General features: G+C 44.5%; 1 protein-coding gene and 1 long non-coding RNA gene across 2 annotated transcripts; one reads left to right on the top strand and one right to left on the bottom strand.

The window, feature by feature from the left end:
• Positions 1–267: 267 nt before the first annotated feature.
• On the bottom strand, positions 268–8407 carry LOC117854900 (disease resistance protein RGA5). Its single transcript, XM_034737164.2, has 4 exons — positions 8244–8407; positions 7282–8116; positions 1862–3904; positions 268–1720 (listed from the first exon to the last, which is right to left on the bottom strand). The coding sequence occupies exons 2-4, from the start codon at positions 8112–8114 to the stop codon at positions 415–417; spliced, it is 4182 nt and encodes a 1393-aa protein (XP_034593055.1). The 5' UTR covers positions 8115–8116; positions 8244–8407; the 3' UTR covers positions 268–414.
• On the top strand, positions 8380–22346 carry LOC117854901 (uncharacterized). Its single transcript, XR_004640391.2, has 7 exons — positions 8380–14421; positions 14507–14588; positions 14942–20231; positions 20312–20380; positions 20465–20656; positions 21512–21579; positions 21670–22346. It is a non-coding gene; the product is annotated as an uncharacterized lncRNA (long non-coding RNA).
• Positions 22347–23173: the final 827 nt, after the last annotated feature.

Genomic DNA, 23173 nt, shown 5'->3' with positions numbered 1-23173 from the left:
ATCAAATAGATATACTATGAAAATATAATTGATAAAGAATCTAATGATACTTAGTTAACATCATAAATGTTATTATATTATCATATAAATTTGGTTAAACTTGAGATACTTTGACTTTTCAAGATTCTTGGAATGACTTACAATTTGGAACGGAGGGAGTACTTGATTAATTGCATAAACACAAAGAACATTTCAGCAACAAGTAATTACAATAACAGACAATACATCAACCCCATGTTCTAAGAGCTACTACCCTCTTATTTTCATAGTACACGTCCGGGGTAGATCCTATCAAACCCGAGCAAGAGCAACACGACTGGAGGAATCTGAAAGGCTGACTCAATCCACCACAGCACAAACTCTGGGAACTGATCAAAACTGCAGGCAGCCAATTTCTTGGAGAACCTGATACCATCACATCCACGCCATCTTGCCTGAAGCACAATTCTCTGAGCCACCAGCGCTTGTACTGCTTCCGCCCCGCGAAAGCAAAGCCAACAGCCTACCATGGACTCTGCCCTGTGGAAACGTATCGGTCAAAGACTGAACTCCGCCCTTTGGTGCAGAGCTTGATACAGCTCTGTGAAATAAGCAGAGACCAGACTTGCCCCGAGCGAGTCTATCGCATGGCTGTGCGCCAGCACCAGAGCTTGAGTCCACCTGGCCCCATGAGCATCGTTTGCCTCCTCCATGAGCCTTACAGAAATCGGTGCTCCCTTGCGCACTCTTGCCGCAGCCCTCGAACTTGCATCTCTTGCCACCTCCATGGCGCACACAGTACTCTGTGCGTCCTCGAGCACTCATAGTGCATCCAGAGATAGCACACCTTTTCCCACCACCATGGGCAACACAATACTGAGTGCCACCAAGCACACTCTTTGGGCACACACCGCCACCCTGAAAGGCGCAGCGCTTGCCTCCGCCGTGGCCCTTGCAAAATGCAGTGCTACCTTCAGCCCCTCTGGTGCATCCCAAGAATGTGCAGCGCTTTCCTCCACCATGCGCCTTGCAGAACTTTGTGCTTCCCTGAGCACCTTTTGTGCCATCTGGAAACTGACCCCGCCTTCCACCACCATGGGCGATGCAGAGACCAGAATGACCTTCTGCACTTTTGGTGCAGTTCTCCTTCTGACACCTTTTGCCACCACCATGCTTGATGCACAAGCCAGATTTTCCGCGAGCAGCTCGGGAGCAACCTTCATGACTGCAGCGGTGACCACCACCATGAGCTATGCAGTGGTCTGTGCGCCCTTCAGCACTCTTTGTACACCCAAGAAATTGGCATCTCCTGCCTCCAACATGGGCCTTGCAATAGATCGTCCTCCCTTCAGCGCCCTTCTGGCAACCAGGTTTCTGGCAACGCCTACCACCACCATGGGCTATGCAACGCCCTGATGCCCCTCTTGCTCCTTTCATACATCCTGGGAACTGACATTTTTTAAATTTACTGTTGCGTTGTTGGGGACTAGTTGCCTCAGAAATGCCAGAAACAGGAAACATAGTTGACGATATGCCTGAAGAAGATGCAGAGGCTTTGCATTCATTGGTTATCTTTTGAAAGGCACAAGCCGCTTTAGAAGCATATGATGATGAAACAGTAGAATGCTCACAACTGTTCAGTACCGATCGTTCTCCTATAATGGATGGTGAAATAGAAACATTCTGACTTTTCACATTGTTGCTGCAGTTTTCCTCCCGACGCCTTTTGTCGCCACCATTCCTGGTGTCAGTTTGAAGATAGATAGTGAAGTACATCACGAGGTTTAGCGTGGCCTATGTTTGTGAGAAAATTTCACAAAAATAGCGTGCTTGTAGGTGTAGTTTTATGAAATTTGCGTTTTGTATTAAGGAAAATTCATACCTGACATAATCTTCTTTCTTCTCATCGTTCCTTGAGTCCTCATATTGAAGTACACACTCTTCATCCAGGTCGTCCTCAAGGATCTCATCTTCTTCTAGAGTCCGGGGCTCCATATACCATACTCCGTCACCACAAAAGCTCCAATCCACCAACTGCACTCTGATTCTGGGATTTCTTGGATGATTGCTAATGGCAGCCGTCAAGGCAGTCTCTGCATCGGAACGTGCATCCCAAACTTTTGCAGAGATCTCTTCAAGGCCAGGCAAGTGCTCGATGCTGATAGGTGTAGTGCCATGTTGATCCACTCTGTGGGCACTGAAGCCTAGCTTGAGCCTCTTGAGATTAGGCAGTGTGTACATCTCAAATTTCAGACATGGTACTGTACTGCAGATGAGCTTGAAGTACTTGAGAGCTGCGAATCCAGCCTTGTTGTCGAAGACGATCCTCTTAACGGGCGCCATATGCAAATACAGAGACAGAGCAGTGAGAGCATACAAATCTCCGAGAATATTAACACCGTCCCTCAGAAGTTCCCTTACTGAAATCTTTAAAATGCGGAGGTTGCCAAGCTTTCCCATCCACTTGGGAACTCTGGAAAAGGTGAAAATGTGCGGCGACCATTCAAATCTCTCGAGAAGGAGAGGTGCGAATTCATCCCAGGAAAATGTTACTTCTGAAGGACTGTGAACAAAATTTTTATGAGCGGAGCCAAGAATGAGAGCTAGAGTTTTGAGGTTTCCATGTCCTCCAAGTAAAGAGCCCAGAGCTTCCATGTTTCTCTGCAGATGGTCAGGAACCGGTATAGAGCATGTGAGGTGAAGATTTTGCAGGTTGGTCAGCTTGCCATGGCTCCACACACTGGCAGGTATGGCGCTAATCCAATCCATCAGATTTGTCTCGAAAGGCAGATGGAGGTGCAGCAGGCATGGTAAATGGATAATATCCCATGGAACATGTGTGATTTTCGTACCGATATCAAGGGTTTCCAAATAATGTAACCTTCGCATATGCTTTGGTAGTTCTATGCAGACATCACTTGCAACCTTTAGATATCTCAACTGTAGCAATTCATAAATCCCAGTAAGATCTATTGTGTCATCACCATCTTCATGACCAGATAATCCAAGGTTTAGAACACGGATTAGCTTAAACTCCCTCATAGAAGGCATGCACTTAGATAATCCAAAGTAAGCAAGCGAGCGAACTTGTGACGATCTTATGTTTGTCCTTGCGTACTTTGCGTGAGGAAAGTGGAGAGACAGTCGATGAACCTTTTCAGAAAGTGACACATTCCTCCGATAACAATCAAGTACCATAATGAAGTTCTCTTCTAAAGACTTCTGCACTACAAGATCACGTACCACGTCATGAACTGAACAGGACACCACCTCACTGTTGTATCTAATATCTGCAGGTTGTAGGAATCTTCTAGCAATAAGTTCATGGAAATAGCTTTCTGCAATCTTCACCTCTCGCCCTCTGGTTGCATCGATAAAACCTTCAGCCACCCATTGCTTCACCAAATCATCCTTACATACCGTGCAGCCCTCTGGATACATACTAAGATAGAGCAAGCATGTCTTCAAATGGTGAGTCAGGTTATTGTAGCTGAAGTTTACTATTAGTTTCAATAACCCTTCTGAAGTAGAACATGTCCTCAAATTGAAGCTTAGTGAATCATATATGTATGTCCATTGCTCCATTAACATCACAGGATGGCTTGCTAAAAGTCTAGCAATAATGGTTGTTGCTAGTGGCGAACCACCACATATTTTTATAATTTTGTTCGAAACTTCTTTCATTTTATGAGGAAAATCACTTTCAGAGCAAAAAAGGCCATTGAAAAATAGTTTTCTTGAGAGATCATCATCCAGAGGTCTCATCTCGAACACATAATCTGAGTGATAACAACAGCATGCTAATGCAACATCTTCAATCTGGGTAGTTGCTATTATTCTGCTACACATTCCACCACCCGGGAAAGCATGACTAATTACATCCCATATCGATGCAGACCATAGATCATCGATAATAATCAAATACCTGCATGCCAATAATTAATGCAATAAGGAAGTTATTTTTTAAGTCACAAGCATGTCAAGAACATAGAACATAGGGGAGGTATTGCAAAAGGAGGAACAGAGGGGGTACAAAAGCATGGCAGGCATCGGAGGTGATGTCCATGGATTTATTCACCAAAATGATAGGCACTGTAGTGACATACTTTGTTTTGGATGATATTGACTTCTAGCAAGGTATAGTTGGGGAGTAAGGCGATCATGTTTGGGTCGATGATTCTCTTGTTTCATACTAGATAAGTTGATTTGATTTAGCTACGTAAGCCACGCCATTTAGTTACTGGATTGAAATCGTGATCCTATAAAAGGGTAATAATATTATATGTAGAGAGCTGATATAATATTATCATTAATCTCCATGAAAATAACTTCCCCTATGTTATGGCGAGTGCAGGCGCCAGGAAAATGTCATTTCTTTGGTTGGCTTGTGCTTGATAGTCGTTGTTGGACTTCTAACTGGCTACATCGACATGGTTTGCATGACAAAGATGAATGTGCGCTTGCACCCAAGAGGTCGAAACGATGGACCACCTGCTTACGGGCTGTGTACACAGCGATGAGACATGGTTTCGTGTCCTCAGGTTCTTTGGTATGCAATGGCTCGTGCCATAAGTCGAGGCTCCTTTCGCCGAATGGTGGATCCAAGCAAGGAGGAGGGTTGCTAAAACTCAACAGAAAGATTTTGATTCACTAGTTTGGCTGGTCGCTTTGGAAGGAGTGGAACAGACGGGTGCACGAGCGGACGACGCTATAGCCGGTGGCCTCGGCGCCGGTGGTTTTTGGAGGAAGCGAGAACTTAGGGTCGGGCGGGCTTCCTGGAACTCCGCTCGTTGATGCACCTTAGAATACCTTATATAGTGGTGTTTTCTTTTTCAGTTTGTGGTTTGCATCCCTGAACAAGTTTTTCCCGTGGTCGTGTATCCTAGTTGTACATGTTCAAACTTTTCTTCTTAATGAAAAATATTCCATGACATGTCATGGTGGCAAATGTAACGAGTCATACGTCACTGAATATTTCTTTCTATAGAGCGTTAGTGGGTAACAAGCTCATCGATTGGTACCATCTAGTTAAAACAGCTAATTTCATTTAGTGGATGATAACACTTTTACTTGGGACTTACATAAGCACTGCCATTCTTAGTCTATTCCATGCGACCGTACCAGGGCACTAGTTTCTCTCAATAAATTCATTTGGAAGCTAAAAAGTTTCACTGAAGGTGTTCTTTTTTTTTTCTGTGGTACCTTTAGCGTAGAGTCATTTTGACCGAAGGCACCCGGCTATTGAACCAGAAATTAAAAAAAAATGTCGTTTCTGTATCAAAATCATGCTAGGCCAATTTGAAGAATGGTTTAGATTACTAGTGGATACACCACCAAGATCCATCTCTCGAACGCTAGGGAGTTGGCTTACTTGAGTGGTGGTAGCAGCTGCTTTTTTTTATGAAACAGGAGGAACTTGCATACCCACGGTTATATATTATTAATTGAGTGGTGATAGCAGCTGCTTGTTGGACCATATGGTGCTGCTCCAATGATATAATTTTTTTGAGAAGGAAACAATGTGCTTTATTTATGCAGAATACCTTGGGGTTTAGGGGAACGTATTGGCTGTGGTTCTGGATGTTGTTGCAGCATGAGGAAGCAAAGGAAATCTTTCATTCAGCTAGTTTGAGTAACTTCTTTGTCAAGAACGCGTAGAGAAATAAGAATAGACAGTGCTTCCTTTGTTTATTTATTACCTCTGTTCCCCTTTTTCTTAGCATATATATGAGCTGATAAACACTACAATAAATATGGGATGGGTGCCTTGGTGCTTATGCATTTTTTTTTATGAAATGCTTATGCATAGTTTGGAATTTGTCTTTTTCCCCCCTAAAAACATGTAGAGAACCGAGGTCCGAGGATAGTCTGTTAGTTAGGGATTCTAGTGGGTGTGTCGGCCTCCTTGGGTTTGTGACACAAATTCGGCATGGGTGTTCAATACTTTCTCATGGATTTACCAACCCTAGGTAGAAATAGTACGTATACACACCTAGGTGATAACAATGGTAACAATGTGTACCTGCATCACAATCACATGGTGGATAAAAGTTAACGGCTGGGAACAATTGACAAAAGAAGCCAACACATCCTATTAAATGATGAAAATGAATATTTTGTTTGGTCTTTACATAATAGTAGCATCTTTTCAATTAAATCCATGTATAGGCCCGCAATCAATCTTGCAGACATGACTGATAACAACATGTAGAAATTAAAGTTACGATAAAAGGAAAATGAGGAGTTTTTACAGTGGTTATAACACCCCTTGTCTAAAATATGCATACGGTCCACTCCTACGTGAAAAAAAAACAAGATGGGAAGGTGCAGACAGACCCCGCTTTGATTTAAGAAGGAAGCAGGACTTCTCTTACACTTTCATCATCGTTTCGTGTAAAAGGATTAACTATGTTTGGAACACTGAGACTAACTACCAAGGTATGATTAATTCCACCAAACAGAAGACGTGAACCACAACAGGCTGAAAACAGAACACCGATGAAGGGTTGTACTCACTAATATAAATATAACCTGTTGTCAAAAGAATTTGGCATGGAGATCAAATATATTGTTTATGTAGTTGTAACGAAACCATACATCTTTTTTGTAGAATGCAATGTGCTAAGTTTATCTAGCTAATAGTTCACATAGCTCTTGGTTTATCACTTCCGGGCTAGTGTCTAAGATACGTTTAAGACGTGGTTAATGGTTTTGGGAGTAATCTCAGGAAACAAAATATTGGTTATATACATGGGAGCGTATATATTGGATAAGTTTTGGTTCACTTCTACAGAGGGAGGAGACGACACACAGAATATGTCAGGCATGCTTACTCTTGGAGATGGCGGCAATAGATATATACTAACACCAACTTTGGATGGAGGTTAAGCATTAGATTAAATTTATGATATGAATGAACATTGTTTGCTAACTCTTAACTGTAGAGGTTTTCTGTGTTGCATCCTTGTAGAAATCTACGATGAAATTCTTTGGTTTGTACAACGAACAGCTGGATGATATAGATGTGTTGCTTCCTTGTAGACGGAGTCTATGATGAAGTTCTTTAGTTTGTGGAACGAACAACTGGATGATGTAGAGGCTGGGAGCCTGGGACCTCCATCATTTTCTTATAATGAACTAGAATATCTTTTCATCTAAAAAGGGTCCCAAATTTGGGTTAGCTGTTTGATTGGACTCAAAGTTTGGGTACTAACTTCTGGGCAAACCCCGTTTACAGATAAAACAATACTTTTGGATCACCTAACATAATCGTGGAGATACATGGGGGCAAGCTTACAGTACCTTTTATGTTGTAGATGTTCCCTGATTTTGCCAATAAGGTCGGGATCCTCGCCATGGTCATGGTGGGTCTGCTGCCGCTGAACTTGTGTGAGGATGTCACGCAGCATTGTCTTGATATCAGGTTTTCGGGTCAAGCGGACGAAAGCTCCACAATCAAAATGTCCTTTGAGTTTTTTGTACAGCACTGTAACAAATGTAGTTTTTCCGATTCCTCCAGATCCCACGACTGAGACCACCTTGAGCTGCTCATCCCTGCCGTTATTCAGCGAGTCCATAAACTTGTTCATCCCGCAATGGATGATTATATCGGCCTCCTCTTCGTATGTTGTTGGAAGCCGCCCCGCGGGCTCAAATCTGCGCCTGAAGTTGGAACAATCGAGCTCATACCTCTTGTGCCGTTCAATCGCCTCCTGGGTGTAGATTCTGAAATCCGAGATCATGGCGGCAACCCGTTTGCGTCGAATGAGCTTCTTGTTCGTCTCTACAAGACGAGCGATCTTAATATGGCTGATTCGGCGGCATCTAGTCTTGATGTTGGCAACATGGCCAGAAAACACAAATCTGTCAATGTAATCCTCGATGTCATAGGATAGCTCGCGCGCCTCTTTCATCCAGCACTTGGCTATCAGCGGAGGATCCTCCAACTCTGACAGATCCTGAAGGTACGAGCTGATTTCTGCAAGGTCGTCTCTGAGGAGGTGCATCCCGTACTTGGCCCCCTTGTGAGATCGAGGCCTGCATCCGGTGACTTCTTCGGAAGACTCAAGAAGCAAGTCGAGCTTTCGGATCAGTGACCCTATGGCCCCCAGCGAAGCACTGATTGGCGCCTCCATGTCTCCGCATCCGAAAACAAACACACACACAGATGGAAACAGTTTAATTGAATACCTTGCACAACTATATATCTGGGTGATAGAACGACAACTATATGAGAGAAGGGAGGTTGAAGAATAACGACTCACCAACTGGTGTCAATACATAGAAACATGGCGCGTGAGCGCTTCATCAAGGATCCTTGCGTCTTCTCTCCTTGAGATGGTTGCTTTTGTTCTTCGACCTCAGCGAGGAGAAAGTACTTTTATTTTCTTATGTAGGTAAGGAAGGAAGATACCCGATGATTGATTACCCAGCTCTCTCTTAAACAATTACATGCTGGCATAGTCGTTGTTTCTTACGTTCATCTAATATCTCTCTCTCTCTCTATATATATATGGAGTTATTTATCTATAACTGGTCATGGAATAACCAGCCCCGTTGTCCCGCTTCTGCGATTCGCATCCCCGCCCGGCTACAAGCATCAGGCGGCTCGACTCAGCTGAGCTCACTTACAAATTAATTAGGCAAACAAGTCGTCCCGAAATTTTCTCCATTTTACCATCCCACCTTCTCACGCGCTCGCAGAAAACCTGACAGATATTTCATTTCTTCTCTCCTCTCTCCCCCGACACGAAAAGCAGGCGCCACTCCCCATGACAGCGGCGCGGCGTGCAGCTCTGGTGACCTCCGCTGCCCCTTCGCCACTCTCCGACACAGCTTCCATGGTGACCCGATCTGCTAGTACTCGGGGAAGCTGGCCTCCTCCCCGCGTGTGTACGAGACTGCAACCTTAGATCTCTGTGTGCGGGAGACTCCCATCGCTTGGAACCATGGTGGCCCGGCGATGCCCTGGCGGCAACCCGACGGCCGCCTTTCCCTCCGCGAAGATAGCACCCTCCTGAATCGCCTACCTCACCCGTAGCGGCTCGCCGGCGATGGCGTCAGATTCCGGCGGCCTGCTGATGGTGAGACCCCGGCCAGGTCGTGTCGTCCTCACGGATTAGGCTGCCAAGCGGTTCTGGTAAGCCAATCTATCCCATTCTATCCATTTCATCTTATTTGATTTTAGTACGAATTGAAGCTGAAATCAAAATATGATTACGCACCCTCACCCAAACCTTGGGCAGAAAAAACCTTCCTCCTTCTAGTGCCAAACATCGAATTTTAATTGTACACCTACTCCTGCTTCCTTAATATCTGCCCCTTCAAAAGCTACAGCCCTTTGCAGCTCAGACTTTGAGAGGAATTTGGTTGTGAAAGTGTTGCCCTCATGGTCAACAAGCTCCCACCTCCACTTTCCAGGGAAAATCCTTTGTAATTGGCCTATCACCTGCTCCTCTGTTAGCTGCCCGTCCACAACTGTGATCAGTGCTGACTTTGAATCCTTCCTGACCCTAGGCAAGAGTGGATGTGGGATGTGATAAAACCTCAAACCATGAACAACATATCCCACTGTATGAGCCACTGGTTTAGGTTGTTTTAGCATCGGACATCTGTGGTTCACATGACCGTGTCCATTGCAGATCACACAATACACCTCTGCAGTGCATCTGGCTGCTATATATCCCTTCTTTGTGCACCTTGAACACCTAATGCTTGACTTTGGATGATCTACATCCTCTTCCTCACCACCTACTGCCTCCTCCATCACTGTATCTGCTTCACCATTGTCAGATTTAGTAGCTCGGCAGTCCACCAGGGGGTTACCCAAGTGGTAGATTTGTAGGCAGGGAGGATTGCGAGACCAAGAACTCGAAGGTAATCACGAGAACATGAAGGTTTAGACAGGTTCGGACCTCCGGAGAGTAATACCCTATGTCCTGTATTTTTTTTATGAAACAGGAGGGGATGATCCCTTGCTGGATATATATTAAATAAAAGAGGAAAAAGCAAAGAGACAGTCTGAAAGGTACATTTCAAGAAACAAAGAAGGGAAAGAAGAAAACCAGAAAGATTACAATGTATGCTCTAGCCATTCCAACATTGGTTGTTTCCAATCCTCATTTACTCGAAGGATAACCTGAGTAAAAACAATCTTGAAACGCAACATGGCACCCTGAACTAATGGAATGATTCCTCTGAATATCCAGTCATTTCTTGCCATCCAAATACACCAACTACTGATAATTATGATTTCCATAAAAAACTGAACTTGAAGCTGAGTTTTGAAGCTGTTGAGGATGGTGTAAGGCTCATCTGATAAATTGGCAAACAGGCTTATATTGATCCAACATTCTTGGGCAAAAGGGCATTCTAGGAGGAGATGGAACAAGGTTTCCTCATTGTTATGCGGGCACAAGACACATGAGTAAGAGGGTAGATTCATATATTTTCTTCGGAGTACATTCCTTGTACTTAGTCTGTTGTTGAGGAGTAACCAGAAAAAGAATTTGTGCTTGCTCTGGCATTTAGATTTCCAAAGCCGCCTGAAAACTAGGTGAACTTCGCGATGTCCTGAAAGTGTGCGATAGGCTTTTGATGAAGAGAAGTATGGGTTACCCCAGATATATGTCTAACAGTCTTGCTCATCATTGAATGAGACAGAATCCAAGTCTGCAGCTAATTGTAGTAACTGATCCATAGCTTGAGCTGTTAGAGGCAGGTTGAAAAGCTGATGCAAATCTGACAGCACATAAGCCTGCGTGATAGAGATATCATCCTTTTTAGTGAAGGAGTCTAGGTGTGGGTAAGTTTGTGCAGGAACCTTATTGTTCCACAAGTCATGCCAAAGTAAACATGTTACACCATTATGTACTGTTACTGATGCTAAACTCTTAAATTTGTCCAGAAGCTTGACAACATCTTTCCACCAAAAGGATCATTTTCTTACTTGTCCTGGTAGCCTACCAGTAGCATAGTATTTCTCCTAGATTAGATCAACCCATGAAATATCTGCCCGGTTAAAGAATTTGTGGAGATATTTGAGTAGAAGAGCTTCATTTTGAGTCCTCAGGTTTAAAACACGAAGGCCACCCTCTTCCTTTGGCAAACAAACAAGTTCCCAGGCTGCTTTTGGTGGCTCTCTGTTATTTATATCAGATTTTCTCCAAAGGTAACATTTTCTATACTTGTCCACTTGCTTGTACACTATCTTATGCAGCAAGAAAGTGCACATATGAAATATTGGCATAGCTGTAAAATTGAATTTGTTAACTGAAGTCTTCCTGCGTCTGATAGAAAATTTGATGTGGTTACCAATCTTCTCTCACATCTAGTTACTATGGGCAGAAACTCCTCAATCTTGGGCTTAGTGAGACCAAGAGGTAACCCTAGGTAAGTAAAAGGCAGGCTGCCAATAGCACATCCAAAGGTTTGTGATAATAACTGCAATCTATCCTCTGTGATATTAATAGGCACCATTATTGATTTACAAAAGTTAACTTTGAGACCAGTGGACAATGAAAAATTCTGAAGAAGCTGTTTCAAGTGCAGCAGCTGGTTGGGGGCAGCCCTCCATGATTATTAAGGTGTCATCTGCATACTGTAAAATGGGGAAATCTTGACTGTATGCCAGAGGAATTGGTAGATGTAGATGTCCTTGTTCTTTTGAGACATTAATAATAGATTGTAGAAGATCAGCTCCTAAGAAAAATAAGAGGGGAGAAAGTGGATCCCCTTGACGAACTCCTTTCTTACAAGTAAACTTTTTCCCAGGAACACCATTCAAAAGTATGGAAGATGTATCTGAATCAAATATCTGTTCCATCCAGTGAATCCATTTTTCTCCAAAACCTTTCTGTTGCATGATTGACAACGTAGCTTTGTGCTCAATTTTGTCAAAAGCTTTTTCGAAGTCAAGCTTGAGAATGACTATTTCCTTTCTGGATTTGTGACATAAATGGAGGTATTCAAATGCCTAGGCGAGATAATCTTGAATGGTCCTTGACTTCATAAAGCCATATTGATTTGCATGTATAAGTGACTGGATTACTTTTTGCAGTCTATTGGCCAATAGTTTAGTCAGAAGCTTCATAGAGGTATTCAGTAGGGAGATTGGTTTGTAGTTTGATACCTTTGCTGCGCCCTCAACTTTGGCTATTAGAGTGATATACAAGCCATTTATGCTTCGTAAGCAGACACTTCCAGAATGAAAATCCTCACAAAGAGCATAGAAATCCTGCTTGATGATTGGCCAACACCTCTTTATGAAATCTGTATTAAACCCATCTGGACCAGGGGCCTTATCATTTGGCAGATTACTGATTACAGAGTCTATCTCTTCATGTGAAAAAAGTTCATCTAGATAATTCAGGTTCTCAACTTCATGCAGAAGTTGTTGAAGGTCAAAAAACATGGAGTTATATTCAGAAGTGCCCAGCCTTTTTTTTATATGCTTCCCATAGAATTAACTCTTTCACCTGATGATGATATTGAGGAGTCCCAGTTGTGTCCTCTAGAGATCTAATATAGCTTTTACCATGTTTAATGGTTGCATTCGCGTGAAAGAATTTTGTTGATTCATCACCAAACTTTACCCATTTAATTGATCCTCTTTGTTTCCAGTAGATGTTCTGTTGTTTGAGAAGGCTTTGCAACTTCTCCTACAGAGTAGCTTTAAAATTCCATTCCATCAGAGTTAGGTTCCTGTATTCTTCAATTAGTTCCATAAAAGAGAGAGACAACTTCACATTTGAGAGAAGAGACTTTAGGTTCAAAAGTTGAGATTGACATGCTCTTAGGACCCTTCTAAGATTCTTGACCTTTTGTGTGATAATTTTTGCCTTGTCAGTTTCCTGAACTGGGACTGACCAACCATGCAAGACTACATTCATGAACTGATCATGTTCTAATCAATAATTTTCAAATATGAAAATCTTACCCTTTGGGATATCTGTAGCAATGTTGATGACGCATGGGAATGATCTGAAGTTTCCATCACCAATGGGTAGGCTGTTGTGTTTGGATGGCTGAGGACCCAGGAGCTAGAGGTAAAGAACCAATCTAGCCTTTCTAACAGAGGTGATTGTTGCTTGTTTGACCAGGTGAATTGCTTGGATTTAAAAGGAATTTCCACTAAACCAAAAGTGCTAATGGCCTCATTGAACATGAACATGTCATTGTAATTGCCACCTGGCTTGTTTCTATTTGAGGGATCTCTTATGAGGTTGAAGTCCCCCACTACCAACCAGTCGAAGTCGTCAGGCATTTGAATGTGTTTGAACCATTGGATGAAGGCTACTTTCCCATCCGCAGTGCAAGGTCCATAAATGTTTGTTAAAATCCCTTCCCAATCAGTAAGGTTGGAAGATAACTTAACTAAAATAGCAAACTGGTTCATGAACACCATCTCCCCATGGAACACAGATGATTTCCAGACTATAGCAATCCCTCCAGAGGCCTCTTGCGAAGGCAAAAACTCAAACTTGTCAAAAGATGAAGGACAAAACTTTTTGATGAATAAATAGTCTAAAGCTTCTCTCTTTGTTTCTTGGATGCATATGATGTCACAATTACTTTCAGGGATTTTATCTTTAACTGAATACCATTTCTTGTCAGAATTAATGCCCCTTACATTCCAGCATAAAATCTTCCAATCTCTTTTGTTATGAGGAGAGTTCATCAATATGCATATGTCAGAATTAATGCCCCTTACATTCCAGCACAAAATCTTCCAATCTCTTTTGTTATGAGGAGAGTTCATCAATATGCATAAAAGGTGTTTAACAACCATAGTACTGAATGGACATCATCAGTATAGAGACAGAAAAGGAAAACATTCCCAGAAGGACAGAGGTCCGTAACACTAAAGCATAATATATTAAGTTTCTTTATGACTAACAAAATAAAACACCTAGCCACCCTTCCAAGTCTACTACTTTTTGGGCTTTTTTTCTGATCTTTTGTGACATCACCATCTTCATTGTTCTTGTCAGCTTTTTTCTTAAGCAGCTTCCTTCCACCAGGGGGGCTACAGTCTTCTTCTTTTTGTTCACAGCAGCTACTGAAAGCTTTGAAGATTCAATTTTACAAAAGGTTTCTCCCAGATTGCGAATCACTGACTACAATAAGAAAGGTGGCTTTACCGAACACCCAATGCAATTTTTATCTTTACATCCAGAACCTTTGAATCCTTTGTTGTGATTAGCAGTCCTCCTGCTTCTTCTAAGATCTTCATCAGAAAGAGTACTGCCTACAGCATCTTTTGTTAACTTATCCATCATGTTGGCCTACTGAAGCAACGACTTAGACCAGGGGCCAGTGGAAGATGTAACCTTCTTAAGTAGTCCCTGAACAGGCGTAGCAGGAGAACCAGTCTAGGTACTGTTGGGGGAGCCTATAGCAGGCATCACAGGGCATTGAGTATTATCTGCTGAAATAAAGGAGGTAACAGAGGAACTGGCTATATGTGATTTATCCATCCCTTCAAACAAGATATCCTTACCTTTGCTGTCAACTGATTTATTTGCAGACTTGGAAGAAGAACAAACAGTTGCTGTGGTGTAAGGACATTTCCTTGGTATAGAGAATTTTAAAGCTTGATCAAACTCAAGGTACTGCAAAGCTGTTGAGGATAAAAACTCCTTGGCCCACACAAAATTCCTGGGGTTAATCAATTGAGCCATAAAGAAAGATGCCTAGGAAATGGGTACCTCTACCTTGGGTTCATCAGGTCCTGAAGAAAAGTTTCGTGCCCACTACCTATAAAATTCAGCATTTGGCTGATTAATATTAGACTGACAAAAAGATTCCATTTGAGCAAAAACTGGATCTTGGCTAGGCTAAATAAATTCTACATAGCCCAACTGCATGATATTATTATTTCCTTCTTCTAGTTGTATATCCTGATCATGATTAACTCCCATGAGATCATTTTAATTTATTTCATCTTGCACCATATGAACAGGTTGCCCATCAGCATGAGGGATAAACACTTCAACTTGTACAGGCTGCTCCACCACCTGTTGAACTGGAGCAAGGTCATTATCAGAGTTGTCTGAACCCTCAATAACCTAATTATTATCCTCCTCATTGGCTACTCCCTCTATATCCTCATCTGGCTTCACTAAGTTTTCAATTCCCCCCAAATCTTCACCAATGTCTATGTTCAGATCAATGCCAAGATTGTCAACATCTACCCCCTGACCATTACCAGCAAGTTCATTATTCACAGGATTAGGTGCAGCTAGTGCCTGAACAATGCGGACATTTGGATCTTCATGGACTACCTGAGCACCAATGAAAGGCCCATCTTCTTGTGCATGTGGCCCATCTGGCTAGAGACCCCATTGTGGAGCCGGTTCTTGATTAGCTAACTGATTAGCAGCATTGGGATTAACATTTCCTGCATTTGCTGCATTTCCTGAAGGTTGCCCATAGCCAAAAAAATTAAAGAGAGTAGGTTCCACATCATCAGGTGGTTGGCCTTCATCAGTAGGGCCCCCACCTAACATCCTATATTGTAAAATTTCGCATTGGGCAGTCCATGAGTTGCCTTCAAAGTCCTCGCCCTCTAAACAGACTAGAAACCAAGGTATTTCAGAGAGATCAACCACTCTTATTTTAGCAATGATTCTAGCAAGGCTGTTAGGATCCTCTTCCCAGACCAGAAGCCTACCAAACTCAGCAACAGCCTTTTCTAAGTCTGCCTTTGTCCAATAATCAATATTAAAACCTAGAATCATGATCCATACTTCACAGTTCATTGTTATAAGTCTATTATTCCAACACTTGTTGTGATCAGAAAATGAGATTCTATATTGACCATACTCATGAGGCCCCCCTCCAATCAGGAAATCCTTTTCATGAACAAAGTGAAATTGAACATAGGCTTGACCATAGGGGCATGGTTGGATAGAGTGAACACCCATTCAACAACGATTCCTCAAAAAGTCATCGAGCAAATCTCATATGGATTGAAATGATACAAGTTGTTGTGGAAGGGGCTCAATGGTTGCTATAGCCACATCACTCTGATTCCTCTGTGGACCTCCGAGAATAACCCTGGACATTGGTTTGCGGAAGCCCACCAACTGCCGCTGACTACCACGAGGAAGGAATGGAGTAGGATCCACAAATCTATACGCCATGGGAGACAAAGGAGGATTCTCTGGAAATGCCGCCTGCCACAATGCAGGATCACCCAAGTAAAGCATATGGCAGTTAGGGCGGGCACAGCACTGCGGATGCACTATAGCAGGAAGGGGTAGATCGCCGTGATTGGATTCTCGTGGCAAAGAAGAACAAGGCAAGTGCGATGACGGTGAGGAAAGCATGGAAGTTGGAGCGACAGCACTGGAGACTGCGGTTATGGGACAAAGTTGCCAAAAAACTGTTATTTCTGGGGCAACGGGAAGAACACCCAGTAAGGACCGACCCAGATGTTGGAAGGATCCAACTACTGGCGGTCTTTCATTAGTAGGTCCACTCGCCATAGACAGAGGGGATTTAAACCAAGAGTGAACATAAACATTTTCCCAATCGGCCTGAGGCACTGAGGTAGTGAACTGCATATCCTTGGAGAGGCCTGGGAACCGTGGAGGATATCTGCAAGTAATAGCCACATGGCCCAACCTAAAACAAAGGCCACATCTTACAGGCCAAGAACATGAGGCCCGAGAGTGCCTGTTAGAAAAACACCTTGAACATGATTTTTGGCCCATCTGAGAGTTTAGCTCAGCATTTAAATCTAGCACCAAATTAGGAGATAATCCTGCATTGACATTTGCTGATGAAATCTATATTGATGGCCCCAAATTGAACCCCAGATTAATTCCTGAAATGGGAGAACTTGAATTTGAAATCCTAGAAGGATCCATGTTCTTCGCTGTTTGATGCGGTTTCTTGATCCAATTCCTTCCCAATCGATTAAACACAGAGTCCTGACCTCTGTGATTATTTCGGGCATATGAACCCACAGGAGAAGATCTGATTGGAATCAAATTTGATCCAGTCAAAGGAGGGTAGCCACTAAAACTTGCTTTCTTAGGAATCACTGTAGTCTAGTCTGAACAAATTCCTTGAGCTGAGGAAAGGACAGATCTTGCAAAAGGAATCCCCCGATCATTATAGAGATGAAAAGCCACTTTGAAAATGTCACATTGAAAGATGCCCAATTGATAAACAAGTAACCCAACATCTTTGGAAGAGACACAAAACTTAAAAATCCAATCCTCCAATTCAGAAACTAGAAAAAGGTTAGCTGAACCTCCCAAGACAGATTGCAATAAGAAGCTAACATTCTCAACTGACAGCTTTATCTTTGATCTGGTGAAAGTTGTAAGCAGCCAGAAACTTGACCCAGAGGATGAAGAGGCAGAAATGCGCGCTCCAAGGAGGGATCGTACCTTTGTCGAGAATTGGAGTCCCGGACGAAGGTCCACCATCGAGATATCCATGGAGGAGGAGCAGAAAAAAGACCACCTAGATAAACTGACAGGAACCAGAGAAGGTCCACCAGAAAGGAGACTTTCACCGAAAGGTTACCCCCGAGCCATTCTCATCAAACACGCCCCCTCCATTATGAAAGGAATCACCCTCGACAACTTGGCTCGTCAGTCGCTATGTCCTGTGTTTTGCTGGATTGTATTGCTTTGCGCTGGTGCATGGAACAATTCGGATAGGATTGCCCTCGGGAAGTGCCCTTGGCCGCTTTATATAGGCTGACAACCTAGGGTTACAAGTCAGTTTGAATCTAACCTAGCTGGTTGGTACATGAAAAGCAATCTGAGTCGGATTACAACAAGTATCCCGCAATATCCGGACTGATTTGAATCGTCCGACCTCCTTGACTTGTGCTCCAAGTATCTTCACATCCTTGGCCCGCATGTTTTGGTCGTGCGGGCCCACTTATCAGGACCGGCTAGTATCCTGGTCGGTGGGGACTGTGGGGTACCCATATCCCTCAGCCATCTTCACCACTTTCCTTTTTCAGGGTATTGTCTCCCTCTGTACCCTTCTCCCTTGCTGAGGAACCAGCCCTTGAGTACATGTTTGGCACTTTCTCAGAGCCAACACGCCCTTCCAGTGCAGCACCCTGCACTCTTGTCTACTCCTACCGACTGCACCATCCTCCAGCATAGCCATGAAGGCCGTTGTGCGATTCCTTGAAGCCACAGGCCCCTCGCTTTGCACCATTGCCTAAACGCGTCCCGCCACAGCTTCGGCCAATGCTGTTGCTGTCGTAGCTTCGCGCCAAATTCTGGCTCTTCTCCATGTCTCCGCCAACTGCATGGTGAGCACCTCCACCATGAGCCCGTTCCTCTTGCTTGGCACCATACTGCAAGCCTTGCGCATGGCTGTCACCTTATGCTCTCCGATGATGGTTTGGAAAGGGCGCACGGCCACCACGCCCACCTCGTGGATCCATCGCACCCCACCCACCTGCTCCATGATGCATCTCTCCACAGGTTTACGGCACCTCGTTCTTCCACATGATAGATGTGTAGGAAGGGCATGACTCTTGGGCAGTGGGAAAAGAGCGGCGGAATTCGTGGGAGGGGCACGACATTTGGATGTTGGAAAAAGAGCTGCGGGATGCCAAACCTTTGGGTTTCCCTCCGTTCATGAAAAGAAACCCTAAACCACTCATCCCTCTGAAAGTTTGCTGGGCCCCTACCTCGAACAAAGGTCATTTTCCCAACCCACAAACCGGACCCAGGAAGTCGAATCGATTGTTCCCTTAAAATTCAAACTTCAGCCTCCTCCGAACTGGCTGCGTCGTCGTCATTTCCACTTCCAAAGGCTCGCCGGCGTTCGCAGCACCCTGACTATCAGCCCCGGATAGCTCCAACAGCCTCAGCCTACCCTTGTCACACTCTCCCGACCAGAGGTCATTCACCCTTACATCACCAAGTGTCAACCCCGGTGATGATCTCTGCTTGGGCAGCGGAGCACGCCATGGTTTGAGCCCCGACTATCTACGCTCCACCACGGCATGCACCACTCTCCTTGCCAGTGTTCGTGGATGTTTAACCTAACCTGCACCAACATCCACCGAACCAAAACTTGGTGACACGATGTCAGTAGCCAAAGCTTCCAGCCTTCTCAAATCTTTAGTCGAAAAACCAGACAAGAGAGCATCTCGCAAAAAATAGAATCACTATCTGAATCCATTTGCCCCTTACCATCAGCCTCATCCTTGCCGGAACTTACCTCGACCACCAGTGGCCAAAAGCGAGATACGCTCTCTGTGTATTGCATTCCACGATGTGGAACCGGCGGCGAGAAGATGAAGGGTGCAAAGTATCATCGCCGACGTACGTTGTTTCCGGTACCCCAGGATCTCACTGGATTCTGACGACCCATGTGAGACCGCCAGCGAGTCCCGCATGCACACGGGCACCGCACCGCTCATCTGCATAGCCCAGTGATGATGGCTCTATGGTGGTACCTACAACAAAGGAGCCACCAATGGGATCATCAGCGGGCACTGGAGCCTCTAGACGTTGAGACCCCTTACGCAGCGGGCAAAGCTACCAAGACTTCCTGAAGCGTCATGACAAGGTGAGCTGCAACGTTGGCTTGTACTCCCTCCGTATAGCTTTTAGATGTCGTTTAGTACAAGATTGTGCATACCAAGGAGTGATTAATTAGGGTGAAGTTTTTCCTGTTTGCCCTTATTAAATAGGGCTGCAGGTGTATCGTGGACACGAAAAGAATTCACCTCGATTGGTTGTTGCAGCGTCTCCTGAGGCAGCCAAGACTGGAGGTCTAAGGTTCGAGTCCTCGTGAGCACTTTTTTTTTGCTGCACGTTGGAGGCTTGCATGGCCCTGTAGCGGACGTGCGTGCGAGGTTGGCGCGTTAGCGCTCAACTTTTCCTAGTCGCGGTAGTGAGGTGCTCTTTTTTTTGCTCGCGCGCAAGTTGGCCGTGAAATTTTGCTAGGCACGCACGCTGGTCGCGTTTCTTTTTTTCTAGGCATGCGACGCTTGGGTTCCTATTTAAAGCCCCCATGCAGCTTCTTGTACCAGTGCAAACTACAAACAGCCAGCGTCACACACTCACACTCACACATGGCCATTCCATTTGATCTAAACGAGCTTCCAGTTGAAGATGAAGACAGCCAGCGGGTGGAGGCTGCCGATGAGCTCGACGATGACTTCCAGCAGGTGGAGGATGCCGATGAGCTCGACGAAGACTTCCGGCAGGTGGAGGATGTCGACGAGCTCGATGATTTGCCGGTGGAAAATGGCAACAGTAACGTGTCATTTCTTTCATGTTTGTTGTGCCCTTACTAATGTTCAGTCGTATTCATACTCCATTCTTCCTTTTGATAGGATTTGATTTGAACTTGCCACTAGACGAGTTTGGCGCGGTTGATTTGGATTTTGTACAAAATCTTGCTGGTAAGATTAAGTGCTTCCTTGCTTTTAGTACTTCACACATCTTGTATTGTTGGATTGAGTATGTTTGTTTTTTTTTACAAGTAGAACATGCTGTGGAGGCTCCCGTTGAAGAACCTCACCGAAGGATGAAACAAATGTCTGAAGAGCTCCGAAAATAAGTTTATCAAGCTTTGTTGGCTAGAAGCAAGAATGGGAAAGTGGGCAAGAAAGATACTAAAATTGTTGCTGATCAATTTGATGTTCACATACGGTCAGTTTAGCGTTTATGGAAGCGAGGTAAAATTCAACTTGCAAACTCTATTTCGGTTATGGTTTGTAGTCTAAAGAAAGGTAGAGTTGGTTGTAAAGCAATATCTGTTGATTTGGAAGCATTGCGCAACATTCCTCTAAAGGAAAGAATGACCATAGAGGATGTGTGTGTGCCAAACTTAACACGAGCAAGTGGAAGATTCAAAAGTATTTGAAAAAAGGTTTGCTTAGGCGCCACTCTAGTAGCATCATACCATATCTCATTGAAGCTAACAAGAAGTCTAGGTTGCAGTGGTGTGTTGACATGATTAAGAGGGATTTGCTTGGTGGTCCAATGTTTAAGGATTTGTTAGACTTTGTATTCATTGATGAAAAATGGTTCTACATCTGTCAAAAATCTGAAAAATAATATTTGCTACCCGAAGAAGATGATCTCTATCAGACTTGTAAGAACAAGAATTACATCCCTAGACTCATGTTCTTGTGTGTTTGTGCTCAACCAAGGTTTAGGGATGGGAATTGTATTTTTGATGGTAGGATTGGTTGTTTTCCACTTGTTACTTATGAACCGGCTATGAGAGGTAATCAAAGAACCGGTCGTGTCTGTGGAGACTTGGTTATGAAGCCCATAACTTCGATCACAAGAGACATGATTAGAGAATTCATGATCAACAAAGTGTTGCCTGCCATTCGAGCCAAATGGCTAAGAGAAGATGTGGGTACACCAATTTTCATTCAACAGGACAATGCACATTCCCATTTAAAATTGGATGATCCGGTTTTTTATGAGGCTGCTAAGCAAGAAGGATTCGATATTCGCCTAATTTGTCAACCACCTAATTCTCCAAATTTCAACATTCTTGACTTGGGTTTTTTTTCCAGCTATTCAAGCAATTCAATACAAGAAAAATGCAAAAACAATAGAAGCTCTAGTTCCAGCAGTTCAAGAGGTAATTTGATCAAATTGTTCACACATGTTTCATTGTTTCTCCAACAACAAATTTTCTCATTGACTCATTTCTTGCACACTTGTTTTGTAGGCATTCATGGAGTATTTGATACACAAAGCTAGCAGAATGTTTCTAACACTACAAAGTGTTTTTATGGAAGTTATGAAGGTGAAAGGTTGCAACAAATTCAAGATACCTCACATGCAAAAAGAAACATTAGAAAGAGAAGATCAGCTGCCAACTTCTATCACTTGTGAACCATCTTTGCTAGATGAAGCCGAGGCTACTCTTTCTGCATCAAACAATTAGAATGATGCTAGTTAGCTTAATCAGTAGACGAGCATGGTTGTAACAATTATTTAGAACTAAAGCTATTTATCTTACCGGTGCTTTGGCGTCGTCCTTCCCAGCAGCTAGCTCGCGCTTGTGCTTCTCGTCGACCATCTTGAGCACGTGTGTAGGTAGCATGATAGTATCGCCATCCATCACGACATTGTTGAGATCGGGAATGAAAAGCTTGCGGTCGAACTCGTCGAGGCCGGCGTAAATCATGGCGCCGAGTTTGTATTCCGCGTGGACGAGACCGCAGCGAGAGCATATAAAAGCGCCCGGCGGGAAGGAATCTAGCACCATCTCCGAATCTGGCGTGATGACCTCCTCCGGCTCCTGCGACTTCAGCGCGAGCTCATCCGGCATGAAGGACTCCGGCGCGAGCTACATCTCCGAGTCCGGTGCCATCTTGTAACGCCCGTAAAATACACCCAGTTAAATCAGTTGTTAAAAATACTTTCAAAAAATTTTTCCGACCGCCGAGCTCCGTCAAAACCTTTCCCTTCCATTGGACCCGCCGTCCTGGCCCCGGCTCGTCAATTCCCCTTTTTCTGCTCCCCGTAATTTTCACCGCGTGCCCGTCAAGTCTATCACCGCGCGCAGTCGAATCCCGCAATTTCCGCCAACTTTTTCCCCTCCCTTCCCTCTCCTTCTCTTCCTTCTTTCTTTTTCCTCCCCTTTCTTTCCCTTCTCCTTTTTCCTTCTCTTTCTTCCTCCTCTCCCTTTTCCCTTTTCTTCTCTCTCTTCTTTTACTTCCCTGGCACCCCCCCACTTGCGCCAGGCGCTGGCGCACGCAGGCACGCGCGCCGAGGCACGCACGCGCGCCGGGCCGGGCGCCGCGCCGCGCCGCGTCACGTCGCCCGTGCTACGCCCGCTCGCGCCTTGGCGTCTAGTGCTTGGCTCGGTGCGTCGCGTCGTGTCGCCGGTCACCGGTCGCCGCCCCTGTGGCCTCGTCGACCACGCCGCCACGCCATCCACGAGCTCCACCACTCCGGCACGCCACCGGCTAAAAGTCCGGCCGCCATCATTACCTCGGCCCTCGCCCGCCCGTGCGCCGCCTATAAAAGGGGGGAGCCGAGCCTTCACCTCCACACCTCACCATGAGCACCTTGCCTCCCTCCACCACCACCACCAGAGCGCCGACGGCCATTCTTCTCTCAACCTTCTGTTGCCTCCTCCAGGAAGAAGAAGGGGTAAATCCCTCTCCTCGCGATCCAACCCACCAATTTCCCTGATTCGCGAACAAGTCCTCCCACCATTCCAA

The sequence above is a fragment of the Setaria viridis genome, chromosome 5, assembly GCF_005286985.2.
Source record: "Setaria viridis chromosome 5, Setaria_viridis_v4.0, whole genome shotgun sequence".
NCBI lineage: Eukaryota > Viridiplantae > Streptophyta > Magnoliopsida > Poales > Poaceae > Setaria > Setaria viridis.
The sequence above is the reverse complement of the archived record's forward strand: the minus strand, read 5'-3'. Positions and strand labels throughout refer to the sequence as shown.